The 22,681-nt window shown below is 47.0% G+C and overlaps 1 protein-coding gene across 1 annotated transcript; it reads right to left on the bottom strand.

Moving 5' to 3' along the window:
• Positions 1–401: 401 nt before the first annotated feature.
• LOC120968778 (uncharacterized) lies at positions 402–3,158 on the bottom strand. The gene has a single exon (XM_040395756.1). It carries the CDS (start codon positions 3,156–3,158, stop codon positions 402–404), a length of 2,757 nt encoding a protein of 918 aa, XP_040251690.1.
• Between the last annotated feature and the right edge of the window lie 19,523 nt (positions 3,159–22,681).

Raw genomic sequence — 22,681 nt, 5'->3', positions numbered from 1 at the left:
CAAAGCCCCACAACCCTTTATTAGAAAAAGCATCACTGTACAAGTTAAATACAAACTATACAAGGAAGGAAAACAAAAGGGAAAAGAGTCTACCTATTTGCTAACTAACTATACTTGCTTTACAACAAAGAAGCAATCCAAGCCAAAAGCTTTGGCTTGTTACAGTCTTTCACCCTGTGAGCAAGCAAAGAAATATCATGGATGAATTTACACTTCCAAGCACTGAAAGTAGCTCTCTCAGCTCTAAAGATTCTGCCATTTCGCAAAATCCAAATATTCCATGCTGCTGTTAGCATAACGTCAACGAAGAAAGGGTGTGTGAAGCTGGACCTGGCGTGCAGGATACATTGCAGAATATCTGAGCCTCCAGACCAATCAATACCCAAATAGTTCCAGACTCTTCAGCTGAAGGTGCAGTTGAAAAACAGATGTATTCTATCCTCATACGCCAGCTCACTGCAGGTGAGGCAAAGATTGTCATCCTGGTTTGAGCGCCAGTGTCTCCTAACCAACATATCCTTGGTATTAAGTCGGTCAAAGAATAAAAGCCAGCCGAACACCTTGATCTTCATGGTACACTTACTCTGCCAAAGCCATTTGCAAGGTTGTATTGTAGGTAAATGTGAGTGCATAATCATGTAAAAGCTTTTCGCAGTGTACCCTCCTGATTGGCCAGGCCATATCCAAACATCAGGTAAGGTGGGGTCTCTGTCTAACTGCAAGATCCAACTTTCCAGTATTTGCAACTCAGCAGCAGCCTCATGAGAAAGGGGCAAATAAAACATAGAGAAAAGATCCTGGGATTGAAGAAATTCCCGCACAGAGATCCTGTCATTATTGACAAAAGAAAACAACCTTGGCAATCTCCAACATAGGGGTCTAGCAGAGCCCCCAATGTGCCAGGAATTAGTCCAGAATAGAGCAGAATCACCCATGTTGATATGTACTGAGGCAATAGCAGTGTAAGCCTCATGCAGCTTCAGAACATCTCTCCACCAGAAAGATCCAGCATTAGCTGTTGCCTGTGGAACCCCATGATCATAGTAGCTATTCCATATCAGGGTCACCCAAGGAACATCAACCTTGTTATAAAATTTGTGAAGATGCTTGAGAAGCAGTCCTTTGTTCTGGATGTTCAGATTAATAATACCCAAACCACCCTTATCTCTTGGCCTGCAAACTAGCTCCCAAGCAGCCAGCGACTGTTTTGGAACATCACTATTACCCCTCCAAAGGCATTGCCTGAAAATTCTGTCTAGTTGCTTAATGATCCCGGCTGGGATATTGAGGCTACACAGAAAGTATATTGGCAGAGAGGTCAGGACAGAGGTGAGAAGCTGCAAACGAGAGCCTTGATTCAGCATAGAAGAGCTTGCAGTTAACCTCCTTTCAAGACTATCAACTAAGGGCATGAGGTCGATGATCCTTGGCCTTGTAGTTCCCAAAGGCAATCCAAGATAAGTAAATGGAAGCTGGCCAATTTTACAACCAAGAATAGCAACAAGTGTGTCAGCCTCCTCATTAGGCATATTCAGTGGGATCATTGAGGATTTAGCAAAGTTGACCTTTAAACCAGTGGATTGTTGAAATGTAAGCAGCATATTCTTGAGGGCAACAAGCTCATCATCCTTAGCTGCAAGAAATAGGATCGTGTCATCCGCATATTGAATGATGGGAAAATCCCTGTCATGGGTCGGAAGAGGCAAAGAGAGTGTGCCAGACACCAGCATTTGATTGACCACAGATTGCAGCAGATCTGCTGCGATGACGAACAGCAGAGGTGAGAGTGGATCACCCTGCCTGACGCCACACTTACACAAGAATTGCTTTCCAGGAATGCCATTTAACAGAACAGACGAAGAACCTGTAGACAACAGCTGTTTAATCCAAAGAATCCATTTGGCATCAAACCCTTTATGCTGCAACATCTGAAGAATAACCTCATGCTCAACGGTGTCAAAGGCCTTAGCAAAGTCCAACTTAAGGATTATAATTGGACGCTTGGATTGTTTACATTGATGAATATACTCAAAACTCCAGGCCAGACAATCCTGAATCGACCTACCCTTAAGGAACCCATACTGATTTTTGTGGATGCACTTAAGGATCACCCTCTGCAATCTATTGGCCAACAATTTTGTTAGGAATTTAAGACAAGTGTTGGTGAGGGAGATTGGCCGGAAATCATCGGGCCCTTCTGGTGAAATGATCTTGGGTATGAGCATAATGAGGGAAAAATTGATATTTTCCAACGAAAGCTTCCCCTCATAAAAATCCTGAATCATCCTCAAGAAGTCCTCCTGAATTATAGGCCAACAACGCTTGGCAAACATCCCATTAAAGCCATCTGGACCAGGTGCCCGATCCACCGGCAAATCCTTTAAAGCTTTCTTAATTTCCTCATCAGAAAATGGCAAGGATAGCTCCTCCAGTCCCGGGATGGGTTGGATTAAATGATTCAAATCAAAGCCCATAGTGATCCCTTGGGCCTGGCCCATCCTAGATTTGAACGAGGCCCAAAGGATTCCCGCCATCTGAGCGTGATCAGTCACTGGATCAAGCATGGAACTGGTTTTCAGACTGGAGATGGAGTTTCTCCTCATACGCTCAGAGGCCATGGCATGAAAAAATTTTGAATTCTCCTCGCCAACCTTGATGTACCTAATAGTGCACCTCTGTTTCCAATATATATAGTGAAGTTTTAACAGATGTTCATAGTGAAACTTCACAAGTTTCCGGAAGTTGAATTCCGGCCGTGTTAAAGGTCGTACTTCCTCCAACTGATCAAAGTGCAGGATCACCTTTGAGCAATCAACAGTAAGCTTTTTGATGTACGATAGCTTTTTGCTCCAAATTTTCAAATCATACCGCAGTCGCTTAAATTTCCTTGTGATAACAGCAGAAGCAGAAAGATCAGAGAAGACAGGTGCATTCCAGGACTTGGAGACACAATCCATGAACCCCGGCATATCCAACCAGAAATTTTCAAACCGAAAAATCTTGGCCGCAAGAATGGTAGTGTCAATGGACACCACACAAGGCACGTGCTCAGAGGTAGTTCTGGCTAGTGGAGTAACCACAGTGTTTGGGTAGTGTGAAATCCAATCAGCAGTAGTAAAGAACCAATCAAGTTGCTCAAGCAGGGGGTTTTGCTGCATATTAGACCAGGTGAAGCTACGGCCCTTCAAGGGCAACTCCAATAGTCCAAGGTGACCAATTATTTCGTTGAATAGGAAGATATCGTTGGTATCACCACCCGGGAGGTTTCGGTTTTCCAAAGATCTGATGAAATTAAAGTCCCCCAACAAGAGCCAATTTTCATCGGGAGGGATTCGTAGGTGATAAAGCCAACTAACGAAATCATCCCTAGGCTGACCCTCACATGGCCCATAGACAGAGGTTAGGGTCCATTTTTCAGAATTCTGCAACGATTGGAAGGAGACGACCACACCAAACCTCTGAATATCCACAAGCTGGCCATGAAAGATCGAGGAATTCCAAACGACGAGAATCCCGCCAGAGGCTCCAACAGAAGGTGAGAACGCGAATTGATCAAACCACCTAGGGCAGAAGGATCTAATCATACGAATATCAAAGCTCTCACATTTAGTTTCTTGCAGACAAAGAACAGAACATCTGCTCTCCTCAATCTTGGCACGTAGATCACGCTGCCGAGCCTCAGAATTGAGCCCACACACATTCCAACAGAGCACATTCTAGTTTCGAAAATAGCAATTATCCATAAAAAAACAGCGCAGGGGTATAGTTGCAGATCCAGCTGCTTAACAGCATGGACATAGGCGGGACATAAGTAGCAGTAACAGTAACCAAGTATTGCAGACAGTCACTGAAAACAAAAAACGGGCACAAAAGCAAAAGCGCCCATCTCTCCATGAAGCTTCGTGGGCCGTCAAGCATCATGTGAACCATCGTCTTCTGCAGCAGGACGGGGAGAAGCCATAAGCTTCTCAACCGATAACTCAGACGGATCAATGCCCAAAGCCACACCAATGGCCTGCAGCGACGGAATAGGCGTCGGAGGTGGGAGAGGGAGCATGTTGGGCTCATCATCAAGACGAAGCTTCTTGGCCTTCGGGCGACGCTGGGGGGCAAACCTCGGAGGGATGGCAGAAACTGGCTTCATGCCCGTCCTCTTGGCAGCACTGCGCGTCATCCTTCTAGTGGAGAAGTCCAGAACTGGCTCCACAAGCGTAATAGAGCGCCTGGAGCGTGCAGAATGACGTGGTCGCTTGCCCAGCGGAGATGGAGTAACCGAAGAAAATTGAAAATCCTCTTGAGAGACCGGGGAGGGAGAGGGTGGAACCTGGTAATTGGAGCACGAGAGATCATCAGGTGCCAACTCCTCAATGACCACCGAAGAGCTGGGTCCAGGAACGGAGACACCTTGCTTGGCAGATAGGAGCTGATACTTCTCTTGCAGATCGGCAGACCCAAATTTGACTTGTAGCAACGTCGCAGAAAAACTAGGCGGACAAGCTGGTATATCCCTGATGAAGAATTCAGGCAACAGAGACTTGAATGATCTCTCCCAGATCATGGCCAGCGGCAGAACTAGCCCATAAAAAACCTGGACCATACCAAGATGAATCGGCTCCAGCTGCACTATCGGTGGGGCTTGTAGAGGCTGCTGGACCTCAGCCATATCCTCATCATCAGAAGAATCCGCAGATGGGTTCAAAATCATAGAGTTCTGGTCCTGGACAGGTTGAACCTCCTCATGCTGCTGCTGATGGTCAGGCTGAATCTGCTCCTCCCACGGGCCCCATCCTGCTGCCTGCTGCACATTATCAGCCCATCCCGCCACCTCATTCTGACCTTGATGAGGGCCCGGAGGAATGGCATTCCATCCCAGAGCAGGGTATGGAGGCATTGCCCAAAACGGTTGCGGCACCTGAACTCCAGGCAACGGGTGGGGATTCCCATTGAGGGGCGTTGGATCCTCATCCGCTAGGATCATGGCACCAGCAAATTCCCCTGATAAGATATAGCAACCAGCAGACCAAGACACCATGACATCGCCCCAATTGGCAAATTCCCGAAAGGTGGCCGAGCGAGGAACTAGCGCATTGTCAGGGAACGAGGCACGGACCAAAGCTCTAACTTTACGCCTGTCAGTGCTATTCCAGTAGTGGAACTGTCCGAAAGAGCCAACCATATCAGCAATGCACTGGGTGTTTCTGTAGTCTAAAGGGATGCCGATGAACATCAACCACCCCGTCCGCTGGCCATGAATAGCATGAAAACCTTCACCCTGATTTTGCGGGATAAAACGGACAAAAAACTCATTGCCATCATCATCAACCCCTAAGGGAAACGGCGGATGCAGAGTAAAAGAGCCCCTGACAACTGGATCTTCCATCTCGAACAGACCAACTCCTTGAAACCAAGTCTGAGCAGAAATAACTGGAACATGCATCACTTGAACTAGAAAATCAAGAACCTGCTGACGACGGACCCCAACTAGCTCTGGAGGCGGGATCGGCTCCACAATGGTCACCATATACTATTCATGCGCTTGGGGTGGCGGCGCGGCCGGCGTGTAGAAGGTGCGGGGTAGACGATCTGCTCCGCCATCTTCAATGTCGAAGCCCGCAGGGATGAAGCGATGCGGGTCAATCTCAAACACCGCCATTGGAGGCTGTGGAGCAGGAGCCGGACCAGAGCTGGGGGAAGCTTGGGTGTGCTCGACAGGGCGGTCAGGCGGCGATGGTGGCGGCGGAGAAGCAGAGGATGGGGTTTTCTCCGGAGTCGTTTGGTCTCGGGAAACTAGAGAGACGGGGGGATAAAGGTCTGTTTAGTCCCGCTTCCCAAAACCCGGCGATGGGACTTTAGGCACCCAGACGGATAAGTCAGGCGGCTTGCCGGTGCAATTTTTTTTAACGTGTCCCGAACGAAAACAATTGCGGCACCGGACCTGATTCGTGCATGTCTCTGATGTGTGGCGCATAGCCAAGCAATGCTGACAGTCCCAATAACTCGCAGCCATATCTTCAATCATAACGTCAAAACTTTGCAGGTCTCGGATAATATCCTCAGGGGATGAAGCCCTAGAGGCCAGAGGTGATGGGCTGCCACTCTCGTCATCAGATAGACAGATGGGCTGTACCCTGGAGCCCAACTGAGGAACATGGCCTGGTGGAGGTGGCTGAGTGGGTGCAGGAGAATCCAAACCTTCCAATGTGAAAACTAATCGGCCACCCGAGGTTCCAGGGTTTAAACGGGCAGGAGATAAACCCTCCGGGGAAGGCGGGATTGTTCCAAACTGAATCGCTAGCCTTGCCGGCGGTGGGGTGGTCACCGGAGAAAGATCATCCGCATCCTCATGAGACGAAACACAGTAACCAGCTGCTCTGACCGTGGCCACCTCATCGGTGGACGGGCCATAGCTATAACCCTTACGCGCCGGGTATTGCATGAACGTGGCGAACGTAGCATGTTTCTTTGGAAGAGAGTTGGCCACGCGAGCACGGAGAGAAGATTTGGCCGGAGGAAATTTCATGGCCTCTAAACCAAGGCGAGCTCTCCTCTTAGAGGGGCTAACTAAAACCCATTCCTCTTGGCATTCAGATTGCCAAAGACGAAATTCCTTCTGCCAATCAGGGCCGCCATGACCCCAGAGGTGGAAAAATCACCTGAACTGATCACAGACAAAACTCCTCTGGTGCAGAATGAAAAAACCCACCTCCTTGCAAGAAACGTTGAAGGAGAAGACGCCATGGTGGAGGAAAGATACCTTGAGATGTGAGCAGTATCCTCCGATGGCCGCCTCAAGAGCGAACCCCACATTTTCCTCATCAAGCCGGAAGGTGTGCCGTGCAAAAGAGACGACCATACTGAAATGGCCCGTGTCCTTCGTTGGGTGCACCGATCTATTGAAGGTGCGTTGGATCTCAGACGCCAACTTCATCCCCGAGGAGAAATCTAATCCCAAGGAGAGCGCTGCGTGGACCGCCATGAGGAAGAAGACAACCAGAGGCGAGAGGAAAAGACGCCAGGAAAGATGAGCCGATCAGATGGCAAAACCCACGGAGGGATGTGGGGATCGCCGACGATGTTGGGTGGCTAGGGTTAGGGTGGCGGTGGAGAGGTGGGAGTCGCCATCACATGATGTTTTTCCTTGTGTATGATCATATTATCTGTTTTGGATGTAATGGGTTTTACGAAGCACTTTTATATTATTTTTGGGACTAACCTACTAACCAAAGGCCCAGTGCAAATTGCTGTTTTTTGTGCCTATTTCAGTGTTTCACAGAAAAGGAATATCAAACGGAATCCAAACGGAATGAAACCTTTGAGAGAGTTATTTTTGGAACAAACGTGATCTAGGGGACTTGGAGTGGACGTCAAGAAAGAAGCGAGGAGGCCACGAGGCAGGGAGGCGCGTCTGCCCCCCTGGGCGCGCCCCCACCCTCATGGGTCCCTCGCAGCTCCACCGACCTACTTCTTCCTCATATATATGTCCACATACCCCAAAAACATCCAGGAGCACCACAAAACCCTATTTCCACCGCAGCAACCTTCTGTACCCGTGAGGTCCCATCTTGGGGCCTTTTCGGTGCTCCGCCAGAGGGGGAATCGATCACGGAGGGCTTCTACATCAACACCATAGCCTCTCCGATGATGTGTGAGTAGTTTACCACAGACCTTCGGGTCCATAGTTATTAGCTAGATGGCTTCTTCTCTCTCTTTGGATCTCAATACAAAGTTCTCCTCGATCTTCTTGGAGATCTATTCGATGTAATTCTTTTTGCGGTGTGTTTGTCGAGATCCGATGAATTGTGGGTTTATGATCAAGATTATCTATGAACAATATTTGAATCTCCTCTGAATTCTTTTATGTATGATGTTATCTTTGCAAGTCTCTTCGAATTATCAATTTGGTTTGGCCTACTAGATTGATCTTTCTTGCAATGGGAGAAGTGCTTAGCTTTGGGTTCAGTCTTGCGGTGTCCTTTCCCAGTGACAGCAGGGGCAGCAAGGCACGCATTGTATTGTTGCCATCGAGGATAAAACGACGGGGTTTATATCATATTGCTTGAGTTTATCCCTCTACATCATGTCATCTTGCCTAATGCGTTACTCTGTTCTTATGTACTTATCATATTGCATGTTGGATAGCATTCGATGTGTGGAGTAATAGTAGTAGATGCAGAATCATTTCGATCTACTTGTCACGGACGTGATGCCTATATACATGATCATGCCTAGATATTCTCATAATTATGCACTTTTCTATCAATTGCTCGACAGTAATTTGTTCACCCACCGTAATACTTATGCTATCTTGAGAGAAGCCACTAGTGAAACCTATGGCCCCCGGGTCTATTTTCCATCATATAAGTTTCCAATCTATTTTACTTTGCAATCTTTACTTTCAATCTATGTCATAAAAAATACCAAAAATATTTATCTTATTATCTCTATCAGATCTCACTTTTGCAAGTGGCCGTGAAGGGATTGACAACCCCTTTATCGCGTTGGTTGCAAGGTTCTTATTTGTTTGTGTAGGTACGAGGTGACTTGTGTGTAGTCTGCTACTGGATTGATACCTTGGTTCTCAAAAACTGAGGGAAATACTTACGCTACTTTGCTGCATCACCCTTTCCTCTTCAAGGGAGAACCAACGCAGTGCTCAAGAGGTAGCATCGGTTTGCTCAACTGCGGCCCCACCTCACAGTGAAAACGTTACGACTGGAATAAAAATGCCATATACTCCCTCCGTTCCTAAATATAAGCCTTTTTAGATATCTCAAATGGAATACAACATACGGATGTATGTAGATATATTTTAGAGTGTAGATTCACTCATTTTGCTCCGTATGTAGTCACTTGCTGGAATATCTAGAAAGACTTATATTTGGGAACGGAGGGAGTACTATACTAATAAAATATTAAGGCCACGAGGCGATGCAGTGCTGGTTACAGGAGGCAAGAAGAAGAGATGCATCCATCGACGACGTCCACCTCCTCGACTCAGGGCGCCGGCCCACCGAACGGCGGCTAAGTAGCAGCGGTTTTCGTGGCTAGGTCGACGTGCTTCTGAACAATGGCGTCCAAAGATTCCAGCCGCTAGAAGAAGGCCAACGTTTTTCTATCCTCGCTGGCCTTGTAGTGGCCTATGTAGACGATTTCCTCGTAGACGTGGATGTGTTGGTCGACGGTTTCTTCCATGGAGAGGCACTGCGCGGCGAGCGCGGCCTCGAGGTGCACATTCTTCGTCGCGACCTCCGGCACCTGCAGGGCCACCAGGGCTTGAAAGAGTTCGTCACCATGGAGGCCGATGAGGGTGGCAGGCAATGAGGAGCCTGGGCGCGCGGGCTGGAGCAGTACGGCAAGGTCGTCCGCGTGCTTCTTGACGGCGGTGAACTTGCGGATGGAGTTGACCATCATGTCGTCCATGCGAGAGGCGAAGCCGGCGTCGGCGAGGGCTACGACACCGGCGGTCGCCAGCACCGTCTGGAAACGTTGCATGGTGTGGGGCCGCAGGCCGGTGCCTTGGATGATTTGGCACAGCCGACTGCCGCTCGCGTCCATCGCTTCCATAGGTGCTTGTGGCTTCTGGTCACTTGGTCTTGGCTTGGAGTAAGAAGTGTTGTGCAGAGACTAGGATTAGATGGATTGGAGTGGTGGGGAGCCTTTATATGAGAGTCCAAACTCTGTTGCATTCACATCGTGCTGGCTCTATTCTGCTTCTCCAATTAATTCCCTCTACATCTAATTGAGGATGCATCATTGACCGCTCAACGTCCCGGGAACCGCTACCCTCTCCCTCCTTGGCATTCAGGCACCTATGGAGGCGACTGCCGCTCGCGTCTATCGCGTTTCAGGAGACGTTCCCGTCGACGACGAGGTGCCTATGGTGACTTCGTAAATTTCAAGATGATAGTACTACCTCCTTTCCGGTTTATAGAGTTCAATTCAAAAATCTCACCAACCAAGGTAGATGGTGAGTGGTGGAACAATTTTTGTAGTTTGCAAAACCACTCAATTAATGCGCTTGTTTTCCTCAAAAATTGTGTTTACCAATGCATTAATTGCTATGCATGCATGCATAAAGTACATGCATTGGTCAATTTTCTCTTAATACTTGCATGCAATGATTTATTGCACCTTGAAATCTGAACATGTGATGGGGAACAACCAAATTGAGACTTATAAAATGGGAAAACTAAAATTTTGAGATAAGCCCTATAAACCAGAAAGGAGGGAGTATGCTGGCTCAGTCTTTCAGAGGTGCTCATAGGGGTTAGGTGTGCGTGTGTGCATTCATAGGGGTGAGTGTATGCGCGTGCATATGAGCGCTTGCGTCTGTACTGTGTTAAAAAACATAAATGCATGTCAAAAAGAGACTAGTCAGTACTAGTATACTCAATATTGTGCACCGCGACCAAGGCGGAGAGAACTACATATTTATTTACGGTGTAGATTCACTCATTTTGCTCCATATGTACTCCGTCTCGGTGTAGTCTACTCACTTGTTGAAATCTCTAGAAAGGCAAATACTCCCTTCTGGTTTACAGGGCTATACTAGCAAGTACTACAATAGTGGCCTCACATTGCAATTTTGTCTCATGCAAGAGCCTGGCTATATGCGTGCTCCAAGGTTCGCAACTGCCACGTTCGGGTTGCGCTTGGCTCTTCGCCTCTTTGAGAAGACGAAAAATGATATTACTACTACTGCTTCTACAGTATCGAATCCACTGCTGCATGTCCATCCACCGCGAGCGGGAGGGATGGCTTGTTGTAGTACTATAAGCAAAAGCCTGTCCTCCTCTGCGAGCCACCGCGCGCATGGGCGTGGGAGAAGGCGTGTAGTAGTAAAATCAAGCTTCTCCTCTTTGTACAAGTTGACGCGACACATCATAGCAGTGGCCCCACATGGTTGCCTCTAAACTTGGCTGAAAGACCCGTAGTGTACAATATATTTGCTGCAACCTCTAACATTTACCCCACCACAAATTAAAATATATATTCCTGTCTTGACCAGATGAGCGTGCAAACTACAATCACCAGAATGACAGGTAGGGCCAGAAGATTATTTTAATCAAAAAAGCTTCAAGACGGCCTCATAGCATGGAGTCGACCCCAATGATTTTAATCTTACAGGCACGGTACACGCTATCCTAGACTACTCTACACATGAAACTACCACACGAGCGTCCGGGCTGCGCTTGGCTCTTCGCCTGTTCGGGAAGTCGAACAACGATGGAGTACTACTATAGTGGAGGAGTACTACAGTATGCTTCTGGCCATCTGACACCGATGAACTGCTGCATGTCCACCGCGTGCGGGAGGGAGAGCGTGTAGCGAACGAAAGCTTCTCCTAGTCCTGCCAGCCACCACGCTCATGGGCGAGGGAGGGATGCAGCTTCATTGACTTACTGCTCCTGCCTTTGCATGTATGACAGGTGGGCCCAACATGTGGTTGGCCCACCTGTCATGCAGCCAAAGGCAGGTGCAGTTAAGGCACCGGAGCTCAGTCCGCGAGGGAGAGGGTGTTGTAGTAATCAAACTTCTCGGTCTTGTACGAGTTGACACGACACATCAAGGCACTGCACTCGATATATTTCAATAATTTGCGTTTACTGATGCATTAATTACAACGCATGCATGCATGTTGTGACTCTCTTTTGATACTTGCATGTGTTGATTTAATGCACCTTGAAGTAGTATGAATATGTGACGGTAAAGCTTTGTAATGCCCCGGCCCTAAAGCAAGAGATGGTTGTGCACGAGGAGGGCGAGATCATGCAGACGGAGCATGATCCGACGATGGAGCTCTCTATGGTCTCGATGGACCTCACCTTGCTCCACTGCCCCTTGTGCCTCCTGTAACGCCCACGATGCGGCTATATCTCCCACGTGTCGAGGCACGACTTAGAGGCATAACCGCATAGTGGTTTTGTCGCAAGAAGGGTCATCGTCACACAATCCCATGTAATGAACAAGAATGGGATAAAGAGTTGGCTTACAATCGCCACTTCACACAATACATAAATATAATTCATACATCATCCAAAATACACACATAGACAGACTACGGTCAAGATTCAAATGAAAATAAGATAACCCCAAATGCTAGATCCCCGATCGTTCCAACTGGGCTCCACTACTGATCATCTGGAAAAGACACATAGTAACGACCACGTTCCTCGTCGAACTCCCACTTGAGATCGATCCCATCATCTGCACTGGCATCGTCGGCACCTGCAACTGTTTTGGTAGAATCTGTGAGTCACGAGGACTCAGCAATCTCACACCCGCGAGATCAAGACTATTTAAGCTTATAGGAAAGGATGGTGTAAAGAGGTGGAGCTGCAGCGGCAAAAGCACATATGGTGGCTAACATACGCAAAAGAGAGCGAGAAGAGAAGCAACGGAACGGTCGTCATCTAGTAATGACCAAGAAGTGATCCTGAACTCCTACTTACGTCATACATAACTCAGACCGTGTTCACTTCCCGGACTCCGCCGAGAAGAGACCATCACGGCTACACACACAGTTGATGTATTTTAGTTGAGTCAAGTGACAAGTTCTCTACAACCGGACATTAACAAATTCCCATCTGCCTCATAACCGCGGGCACGGCTTTCGAAAGATAATACCCTGCAGGGGTGTCCCAACTTAGCCCATCATAAGCTCTCACGGTCAACGAAGGATAAACCTTCTCCCGGAAAGACCCGATCAGTCTCGGAATCCCGGTTTACAAGACATTTCGACAATGGTAAAACAAGACCAGCAAAGCCGCCCGAATGTGCCGACAAATCCCCATAGGAGCTGCACATATCTCATTCTCAGGGCACATCGGATGAACACTACGTACAGCTAAAACCAATCCTCGAGTTTCCCCAAGGTGGCGCTGCAAGTGGCTCTAGTTTGGACCAGCACTCAGAGGAACACTGGCCCGGGGGTTTAAATAAAGATGACCCTCGGGCTCGCGAAAACCCGGGGGAAAAGGCTTAGATGGCAAATGGTAAAACCAAGGTTGGGCCTTGCTGGAGGAGTTTTATTCAAGGCGAACTGTCAAGGGGGTCCCATAAATCACCCAACCGTGTAAGGAACACAAACTCAAGGAACATAATACCGGTATGACAGAAACTAGGGCGGCAAGAGTGGAACAAAACACCAGGCATAAGGCCGAGCCTTCCACCCTTAACCAAAATATATAGATGCATTAATTAAATAAGAGATATTGTGATATCCCAACATATCCATGTTCCAACATGGAACAAACTTCAACTTCACCTGCAACTAGCAACGCTATAAGAGGGGCTGAGCAAAAGCGGTAACTTAGCCAAACAACGGTTTGCTAGGAAAGGATGGTTAGAGGCTGACATGGCAATATGGGAGGCATGATATAGCAAGTGATAGGTAGCGCAGCATGGCAATAGAACGAACCACTAGCAAAGCAAAGATAGAAGTGATTTCGAGGGGTGGTCATCTTGCCTGCAAGGTTCTCAGAGTTGTCGAAAGCTTGATCCTCGTAAGCGTACTCAACAGGTTCCTTGTTCACGAACTCGTCTCCCGGCTCTACCCAAGACAAGAACACAAACAAACGGAACCACAATCAACCACGAGAAATGCACGAGCAACATGATGCAAAACATGTATGATATGCGAGATATGATATGCGATGCATATGCGTGCTCCGGAAGGGAAATGATGAACAAGGCAGTAACTTGTCAAACCAAGCATGCCACTGGAAATATGAGATGATTTCGGTCGAAATCGATATAAGGATCACCGGAAACGGAAGCACGGTTTGCAAATGGCAAGCAAAACAAGAATGACACGAATCTGCGATTAACAGCATGATAGCACTTAGAATGCAGCAAGCAACAATGCTACAGCACTCCAACATAGCAACAAAGCATATGGAAGTAATCTACAAAAGATTCTTGACAAAAGATGAACACTGAGCTACGGCTAGTTCACAACATATTGAGCTCAAACAAGCATGGAAAAAGTGCAAAAGATAACAGGTTCACAGACTTAGTGAAATTACTGGACATGTCTGAAACAGCATCAGGTAGCAATGTTCAGAGCACGAAATCAACATGCTGCAGGAACTTAACATAGCAAAACAAGGCATGGAAGTATTTTACTAAATGCATATGACAAAAGTCCCTTACTGACCATAAGCCAAAAAGGAAAAGAAGATATGATGGAAAGCATGTAAACATAGCAAGTTTCGTTATCAGGTTTCAGACTTAGCAGAAAACTGAGCATGGCAGAAATAATAATATGAAGGCCTCTTTGTGAGCTTGATGCACTCACTACAGAGCAATGCATGACAAAACAAGCATACCTACAGCAAGATGGCATGTTTATGAAGCTATCCATGACAAGAATAAAAGCATAGCATGCATGGATCAACTACGACAAGCTTGGCAAAATAGCATATCATGTTAAGAATCTGCCAGAAATATTTTATAGCAAAAGTAGAGCAAGATTGAGTCATGCTATGGCACTCCATAATTGCAAACAAGGGCAGGAATGGATCAGCTACAACAATAGCTACAAAAATACATGGCATACCCCACTGGAAAGATGGCATGGCATACAACAAAACACATGTAGAACTCATGCGCATAAGATGCACAGATTAAACGATACAAAAATGACAAATCTCCAAGTTCTGCTAAGAACCAGCAGATAACAGCAACTAGCACTCTTGCAACAGAGATTTGGGCAACAAGATGGCCTCTAATGAACATGGTGCAATTGAACTAAATGAAGAGCATCATGAGGCGAACAATTTGACATATTACACGCATGAAACGGAGCTATGTACAGAGAGTTATGCAATATTGAACAGTGGCACATGCTGTAAGATGATGAAGACTTAGAGAAAATTTGGGATCGGGAAAAGTCAACCGTACGAGAAACTGGATCGGGATCTGAGAGGTTCGTCGGGGCAGCGGCTCGGCTCGCCAGAGAAGAAGGAGGGAGGGGCGGCCGGCGTGGGCTCGGGCCATCGGGGAAGGAGACCGGCCGGAGGAGCGGGTTAGGGTTGATCTGCGAACGTTTTTTCGGGAGGGTCACATATAAATAGGTAGAGGGAGCTAGGAGAGTTTAAATGAGGTGCGGTTTTCGCCCACACGATCGTGATCGGACGACCTACAGCATGGAAGAGAGTTTGGTGGGTTTTGGGCTGTTTAGAGAGGGGGTTTTGCTGGAACACACAGATGGACTTTGCGGATGCCCGGTTAACCGTTGGGGTACCAAACGACCTTCAAATGGAACGAAACTTGACCGGTGGTCTCCGGGTGGTATACTAAGGCCACTTGACAAGCCTCGGTCCATTCCGAGAACGTTTGACACCCGCACATGAAAGAAAACAAGAGGGGTGCACCGGAGGAGATGGGAGCGCCGGATTGGAAAACGGACAACGGGGAAAAAGCTCGGATGCAAGAGACGAACACGTATGCACATGCAATGCACATGATGACATGATATGAAATGCATGACATGAACAAAATGCAAAACGAAAAACAAAACCCGACCACGAAGGACTATCATAGCACATAGCCAAAAATGGCAAGAGTTGGAGTTACAAATGTGGAAAGTTACATGCGGGGTGTTACAACACTCCACCACTACGAGAGGATCTCGTCCCGAGATCTAGGACTGAAAGAACTCCGGATATTCGGAACAGAGATGGTCCTCGCGTTCCCAGGTGGCTTCCCGGTCGGAATGGTGCGACCACTTCACTTTCAGGAATTTGATTGACTTGTTGCGAGTCTTGCGCTCAGTTTCTTCAAGAATAGCAACAGGGTGCTCATGATAAGACAAATCTTCTTGGAGGTCAATCTCTTCGAAGTTGATAGTGCGCTCAGGCGTCTTGAAGCACTTGCAGAGCTGTGACACGTGGAACACATCGTGCACGTTCGCGAAGTTGGAAGGAAGCTCAAGTTGATAGGCGAGGTCGCCTCTTTTGCCAATGATCTTGAAAGGACCCACGTATCTAGGGGCAAGCTTCCCTTTGATACCGAAGCGACGAGTACCTTTCATTGGAGAGACGCGGAAGTAGACATGGTCTCCGATCTCGAAAGCCACATCACGGTGCTTACTATCATAGTAACTCTTCTGGCGCGATTGCGCGGCTTTGAGATTATCACGGATGACTTTACACATTTCTTCAGCTTCAGTGATTAAGTCATTGCCAAGAAGTTGGCGTTCACCAGTCTCTGACCAATTGAGAGGAGTACGGCACTTTCTGCCATAGAGAACCTCGAATGGGGCCTTGCCCGAACTCGCTTGGAAGCTGTTGTTGTAGGAGAATTCGGCATATGGAAGACAATCTTCCCATTTCATGCCAAAGGAAATGACACAAGCCTTGAGCATATCTTCAGGAATTTGATTGACTCGCTCGACTTGGCCACTAGTTTGAGGATGGAAAGCTGTGCTGAAGCGAATGTTTGTGCCCACGGCCTTCTGGAAGGAGTCCCAGAACTTAGAGGTGAAGATGCTTCCGCTATCTGAAGAAATAAATTGTGGAATGCCGTGCAAGGAGACAATTCTGGAGGTGTATAGCTCTGCCAGCTGAGCTGCTGTGATGGATTCTTTGATTGGAAGGAAATGAGCCACTTTAGAAAGCTTGTCAATGACAACGAAGATAGCATCATTTCCACGCTTGGACTTTGGAAATCCAGTCACGAAGTCCATTTCGATATGATCAAACTTCCATTCTGGGATAGCAAGAGGTTGAAGGAGACCAGCTGGTCGTTGGTGTTCTGCTTTCACTCTTTGACAGACATCACATTCATTCACGAATTGAGCGATTTCTCGCTTCATTCGAGTCCGCCAATACGACTGCTTGAGGTCATGGTACATCTTCGTACTTCCAGGATGAATGGAAAGGAGAGAATTGTGCACCTCGTTCATTATGACTTTCCTTAGATCACCTTTAGGAACCACAATCCGGTCCTCGAAGAACAAAGTGTCTCTGTCATCAATGCGATAGCACTTGTATTTGGCAAGACCCTTGTCGATACCACGTTTCACCTTCTTCACCATGGCATCAAGAAGTTGTGCCTCACGAATTTGATCTTCCAAAGTAGGAGAGACTATGAGGTTGGCAAGAAAGCCTTGTGGAACAACTTGGAGATTCAGTTTGCGGAAAGCTTCACAAAGATCCGGTTGGAATGGCTTGAGAATTAGGCTGTTGCAATAAGCCTTCCTGCTTAAAGCATCTGCAATGACATTGGCCTTGCCTGGAGTATATTCAATACTCGGATTGTACTCTTGAATCATTTCGACCCATCAAGTCTGGCTGAGGTTGAGGTTGGGCTGAGTGAAGATATACTTGAGACTCTTGTGATCGGTGAAAATGTCCACTTGTCTTCCCAACAAGAGATGTCTCCACGTTATTAATGCATGGACAACTGCCGCCAACTCAAGATCGTGAGTGGGGTAGTTCTTCTCGTTGGGCTTCAACTGACGAGAGGTATAGGCCACAACTTTCTTCTCTTGCATTAACACAGCACCGAGACCTTGGAGAGAAGCATCACAGAATACTTCAAATGGCTTGGATTCATCAGGAGGAGTTAAGACAGGAGCTGTGACTAGTTTCTCTTTGAGAGTGTTGAAAGCAACGTCACACTCAGGAGACCAGACATACTTCACATGCTTCTGGAGGAGGTTGGAAAGAGGCTTTGCAATCTTAGAGAAATTCTCAACGAATCTTCGGCAATAGCTTGCAAGACCAAGAAAACCGCGGCGCTGCTTGACATTCTGAGGAGGTTCCCAGTTCACAATTGCGGACACCTTCTCGGGGTTAACAGCGATGCCCTTGGCAGAGATGATGTGACCAAGGAAAATAACTTCATCAAGCCAAAACTCACATTTTGAAAACTTCGCATAGAATTGATACTCTCTGAGCTTGTCGAGCACCAATCGCAAATGTTTGGCATGATCCTTCTTATTCTTGGAGAAGACCAAGATATCATCGAGATACACCAGAATGAATTCATTGGTATAGGGGTTGAAGATGAAATTCATCATCCGAGAGAATACTGGAGGAGCATTGACAAGACCGAAAGACACGACAGTATATTCATAAGAACCAAAGCGTGTTCTGAATGCTGTCTTGGGAATATCTTCTTCACGAATGCGAATCTGATGATAACCCATACGAAGGTCAAGCTTGGAGAATACTTTAGCACCTTTGAGTTGCTCGAATAACTCGTTGATGTTGGGAAGTGGATACTTGTTCTTGATAGTCTTCTTGTTCAATGGGCGGTAGTCGACACAAAGTCGGTCCGTGCCATCCTTCTTCTTGACAAAAAGAACACCACAACCCCATGGAGATGAACTCGGTCTGATCAAACCCAGACGCTCTTGTTCATCGAGCTGTTTCTTCAATTCCTTCATCTCGTTAGGTCCAAGCTTGTATGGACGCTTGCAAACGGGTTCGGTGCCAGGCTCTAGTTCGATAATGAACTCAACTGGCCGATGAGGAGGCATACCCGGAAGCTCTTCTGGAAAGACATCTTGGTACTCACAAACGACTGGAATTTGAGAGATGGCATTCAATTCGCCCTTCTCATTGAGAGAAAAAAATCGAATGGTTTCATCACGAACGACATAAATAATCACATCTTCAGAAGAGTGTGCCAATTGAATTTCTCTAGCAGCACAATCAAGCTGAGCTTTGTGCTTAGAAAGCCAGTCCATCCCGAGAATTAGATCAATATCCGGGTCACCAAGAACAACTGGTTTTGGCAGAAATTTATAGTTTCCCATCTTGATGGAAACATCCGGGACACAATTATTAGATGTCATTTGCTTGCCCGGAGACACAACCTTCAACGGGATAGGAATCTTTTCCGTCAGAAACTCATGCTTGGCAACAAAAGGTCTTGAAATGAAAGAAAGCGATGCACCAGTATCAAAAAGAACTTTTGCAGGAATATCATTAACAGGAAGATTACCCATTATCACATCAGTCGATTCCTCCACTTGAGCTGCATTCATCATGTTCACCTTTGCAGACTTTGGATTATGCTTGACCACTGCATTGCTGGAAGATCTGACAGGAGGAGGAGGCAGAAGGCGCCTTTGGTTGAAGCACTTGTTAGCATAGTGACCTTTCTGCTGACACTTGTTGCAAGTTACCTCTGAGAGTGGACGGTGATAAGGAGCATTGGACTTTGGAGCTTGATTCTGAGACTTGTTCTGATAGCCAGAGTTGGACGAACCATGGCCACCTTTGTTCTTCTGTTGGTAAGGCTGACGAAACGGAGGAGGAGGAGGCAACCAGAACTTCTGTTGCTTAGCAGCCACAAGTGAGGAAGAAGAAGACTGAACTGCATCTCTGACTCTCTTCTTAGAAGCCTCACACTTGAGCTGAGCAGCCTCTTGCTTCAGTGCCATATTGTAGAATTGATCAAACTGAGTAGGCTCAACAAGAACGAGAGCTAACTGCAGATCCTCTCTAAGGCCACCTCTGAAGTGAGAGATCATAGTCTTTTCATCAGGAACGTCTTGTTTAGCGAAGCGAGCAAGTTTCTGAAACTGGATGTTGTATTGATACACAAACATGTTGCCTTTCTTGAGATTGCGGAACTCCTCACGCTTGCTCTCAACAACACTTTGTGGAATGTGGTGCGCTTTGAAATCCCGACAGAAGTCAGTCCAAGTAATCACACGACCTCCTCTGGAATCTTTGTATTGCTGAAACCAATCAGCAGCTTGGTCCTTGAGCTGAAAAGAAGCGAACTTGACATAGTCCTCAGGCCTGACATTGCTACATTCAAAATGCTTGTTGATGTCCACGAGCCAATCATCGGTATCCGTGGCCTCGGCACAGTAGCTGAAAGACTTGGGCTGATTTGCGAGAAACTGGTTGAGTGTAGCGAAGTGAGGCTGATTGTTGCCTTGACCTTGATTGCCTTGATTGCCTTGCCCTTGGGTGCGTTCTTGCAAGAGTTGCAGAATCATCTGAGCATTGGCGTTGGTGGCTGCCATGATAGCTTGCCATGCCTCCGGAGGCGGAGGTGGTGGCGGAGGGTTCGCTTGACTCCCTTCATTGCGATCCGGATTCTGACGCGTTGGCGGAGCCATCCTGAAGAGGGTGACATCCGTTAGCATCTTGATAGACAAATAGATAAGTAGAATCAACGGATAGAAATTGCAACATATAGTCTTCACAATAAACATTTGAACGAGGATGAACGAATGAATTCCGTAGTAAATCATCACACTTCCATAAGTTGAGAAGCCACTTGAAAAAGATATGGAATCAACATATGACTTCGAAGCAACTCGAATACCACAATTCGAAACAAAACAAGGCATTGGCTTGCAGAATAAGCCGGAACAAACATATGATAGATATTTCGTCCGAAGTTTTTGTGGTGGGGCCCACGCGGGCTCAATCGTACAGCACCATCATGTACAAGGCTGTGCACATGACATACGAAGCGTCCCCAAGTCGGCATATCCAAGGACTCTTTAAGACACTACGAGACCACTGTAAGACCAACCGTGTACAGGCGGACCACTAGACGTCGAACCCCAATCTCATATCATGTGTCTGTCGGAAAGATATCCTAAGGCTACTTGAATTCCCACTTATAAACTCCCGACACTTTCTGGTTATGCAATCTGGTGTTGGGGATACAGGGGACATATATCACCCAAACTAGCAATCCCTAGATCCAGCTGTATCCATCCGTCAACACATAACCAAGAAACCTTCGGAAATCATTTACCTCAACCTTCGAAAAGCATCTGTTATACAAGTTATGGCAATACTCCCGAACTCACGCACCAGTACTGGATGGCGTCGAGGTGATCTCACCAACAACTGCATAAAAGAGATTTCGATGTCGGCGAAACTCAGGTATACCTGGCTCTGATACCAACTTGTAACGCCCACGATGCGGCTATATCTCCCACATGTCGAGGCACGACTTGGAGGCATAACCGCATAGTGGTTTTGTCGCAAGAAGGGTCATCGTCACACAATCCCATGTAATGAACAAGAATGGGATAAAGAGTTGGCTTACAATCGCCACTTCACACAATACATAAATATAATTCATACATCATCCAAAATACACACATAGACCGACTACGGTCAAGATTCAAATGAAAATAAGATAACCCCAAATGCTAGATCCCCGATCGTCCCAACTGGGCTCCACTACTGATCATCAGGAAAAGACACATAGTAACGACCACGTTCCTCGTCGAACTCCCACTTGAGATCGATCCCATCATCTGCACTGGCATCGTCGACACCTGCAACTGTTTTGGTAGAATCTGTGAGTCACGAGGACTCAGCAATCTCACACCCGCGAGATCAAGACTATTTAAGCTTATAGGAAAGGATGGTGTAAAGAGGTGGAGCTGCAACGGCAAAAGCACATATGGTGGCTAACATACGCAAAAGAGAGCGAGAAGAGAAGCAACGGAACGGTCGTCATCTAGTAATGACCAAGAAGTGATCCTGAACTCCTACTTACGTCATACATAACTCAGACCGTGTTCACTTCCCAGACTCCGCCGAGAAGAGACCATCACGGCTACACACACAGTTGATGTATTTTAGTTGAGTCAAGTGACAAGTTCTCTACAACCGGACATTAACAAATTCCCATCTGCCTCATAATCGCGGGCACGGCTTTCGAAAGATAATACCCTGCAGGGGTGTCCCAACTTAGCCCATCATAAGCTCTCACGGTCAACGAAGGATAAACCTTCTCCCGGAAAGACCCGATCAGTCTCGGAATCCCGGTTTACAAGACATTTCGACAATGGTAAAACAAGACCAGCAAAGCCGCCCGAATGTGCCGACAAATCCCCATAGGAGCTGCACATATCTCGTTCTCAGGGCACATCGGATGAACACTACGTACAGCTAAAACCAATCCTCGAGTTTCCCCAAGGTGGCGCTGCAAGTGGCTCTAGTTTGGACCAGCACTCAGAGGAACACTGGACCGGGGGTTTAAATAAAGATGACCCTCGGGCTCGCGAAAACCCGGGGGAAAAGGCTTAGATGGCAAATGGTAAAACCAAGGTTGGGCCTTGCTGGAGGAGTTTTATTCAAGGCGAACTGTCAAGGGGGTCCCATAAATCACCCAACCGTGTAAGCAACGCAAAATCAAGGAACATAATACCGGTATGACAGAAACTAGGGCGGCAAGAGTGGAACAAAACACCAGGCATAAGGCCGAGCCTTCCACCCTTAACCAAAATATATAGATGCATTAATTAAATAAGAGATATTGTGATATCCCAACATATCCATGTTCCAACATGGAACAAACTTCAACTTCACCTGCAACTAGCAACGCTATAAGAGGGGCTGAGCAAAAGCGGTAACTTAGCCAAACAACGGTTTGCTAGGAAAGGATGGTTAGAGGCTGACATGGCAATATGGGAGGCATGATATAGCAAGTGATAGGTAGCGCAGCATGGCAATAGAACGAACAACTAGCAAAGCAAAGATAGAAGTGATTTCGAGGGGTGGTCATCTTGCCTGCAAGGTTCTCAGAGTTGTCGAAAGCTTGATCCTCGTAAGCGTACTCAACAGGTTCCTTGTTCACGAACTCGTCTCCCGGCTCTACCCAAGACAAGAACACAAACAAACGGAACCACAATCAACCACGAGAAATGCACGAGCAACATGATGCAAAACATGTATGATAT

This window comes from Aegilops tauschii, chromosome 7, assembly GCF_002575655.3.
Source record: "Aegilops tauschii subsp. strangulata cultivar AL8/78 chromosome 7, Aet v6.0, whole genome shotgun sequence".
NCBI lineage: Eukaryota > Viridiplantae > Streptophyta > Magnoliopsida > Poales > Poaceae > Aegilops > Aegilops tauschii.
Note: the sequence above shows the minus strand (reverse complement) of the source record. Positions and strands in the feature narration are given on the sequence as shown.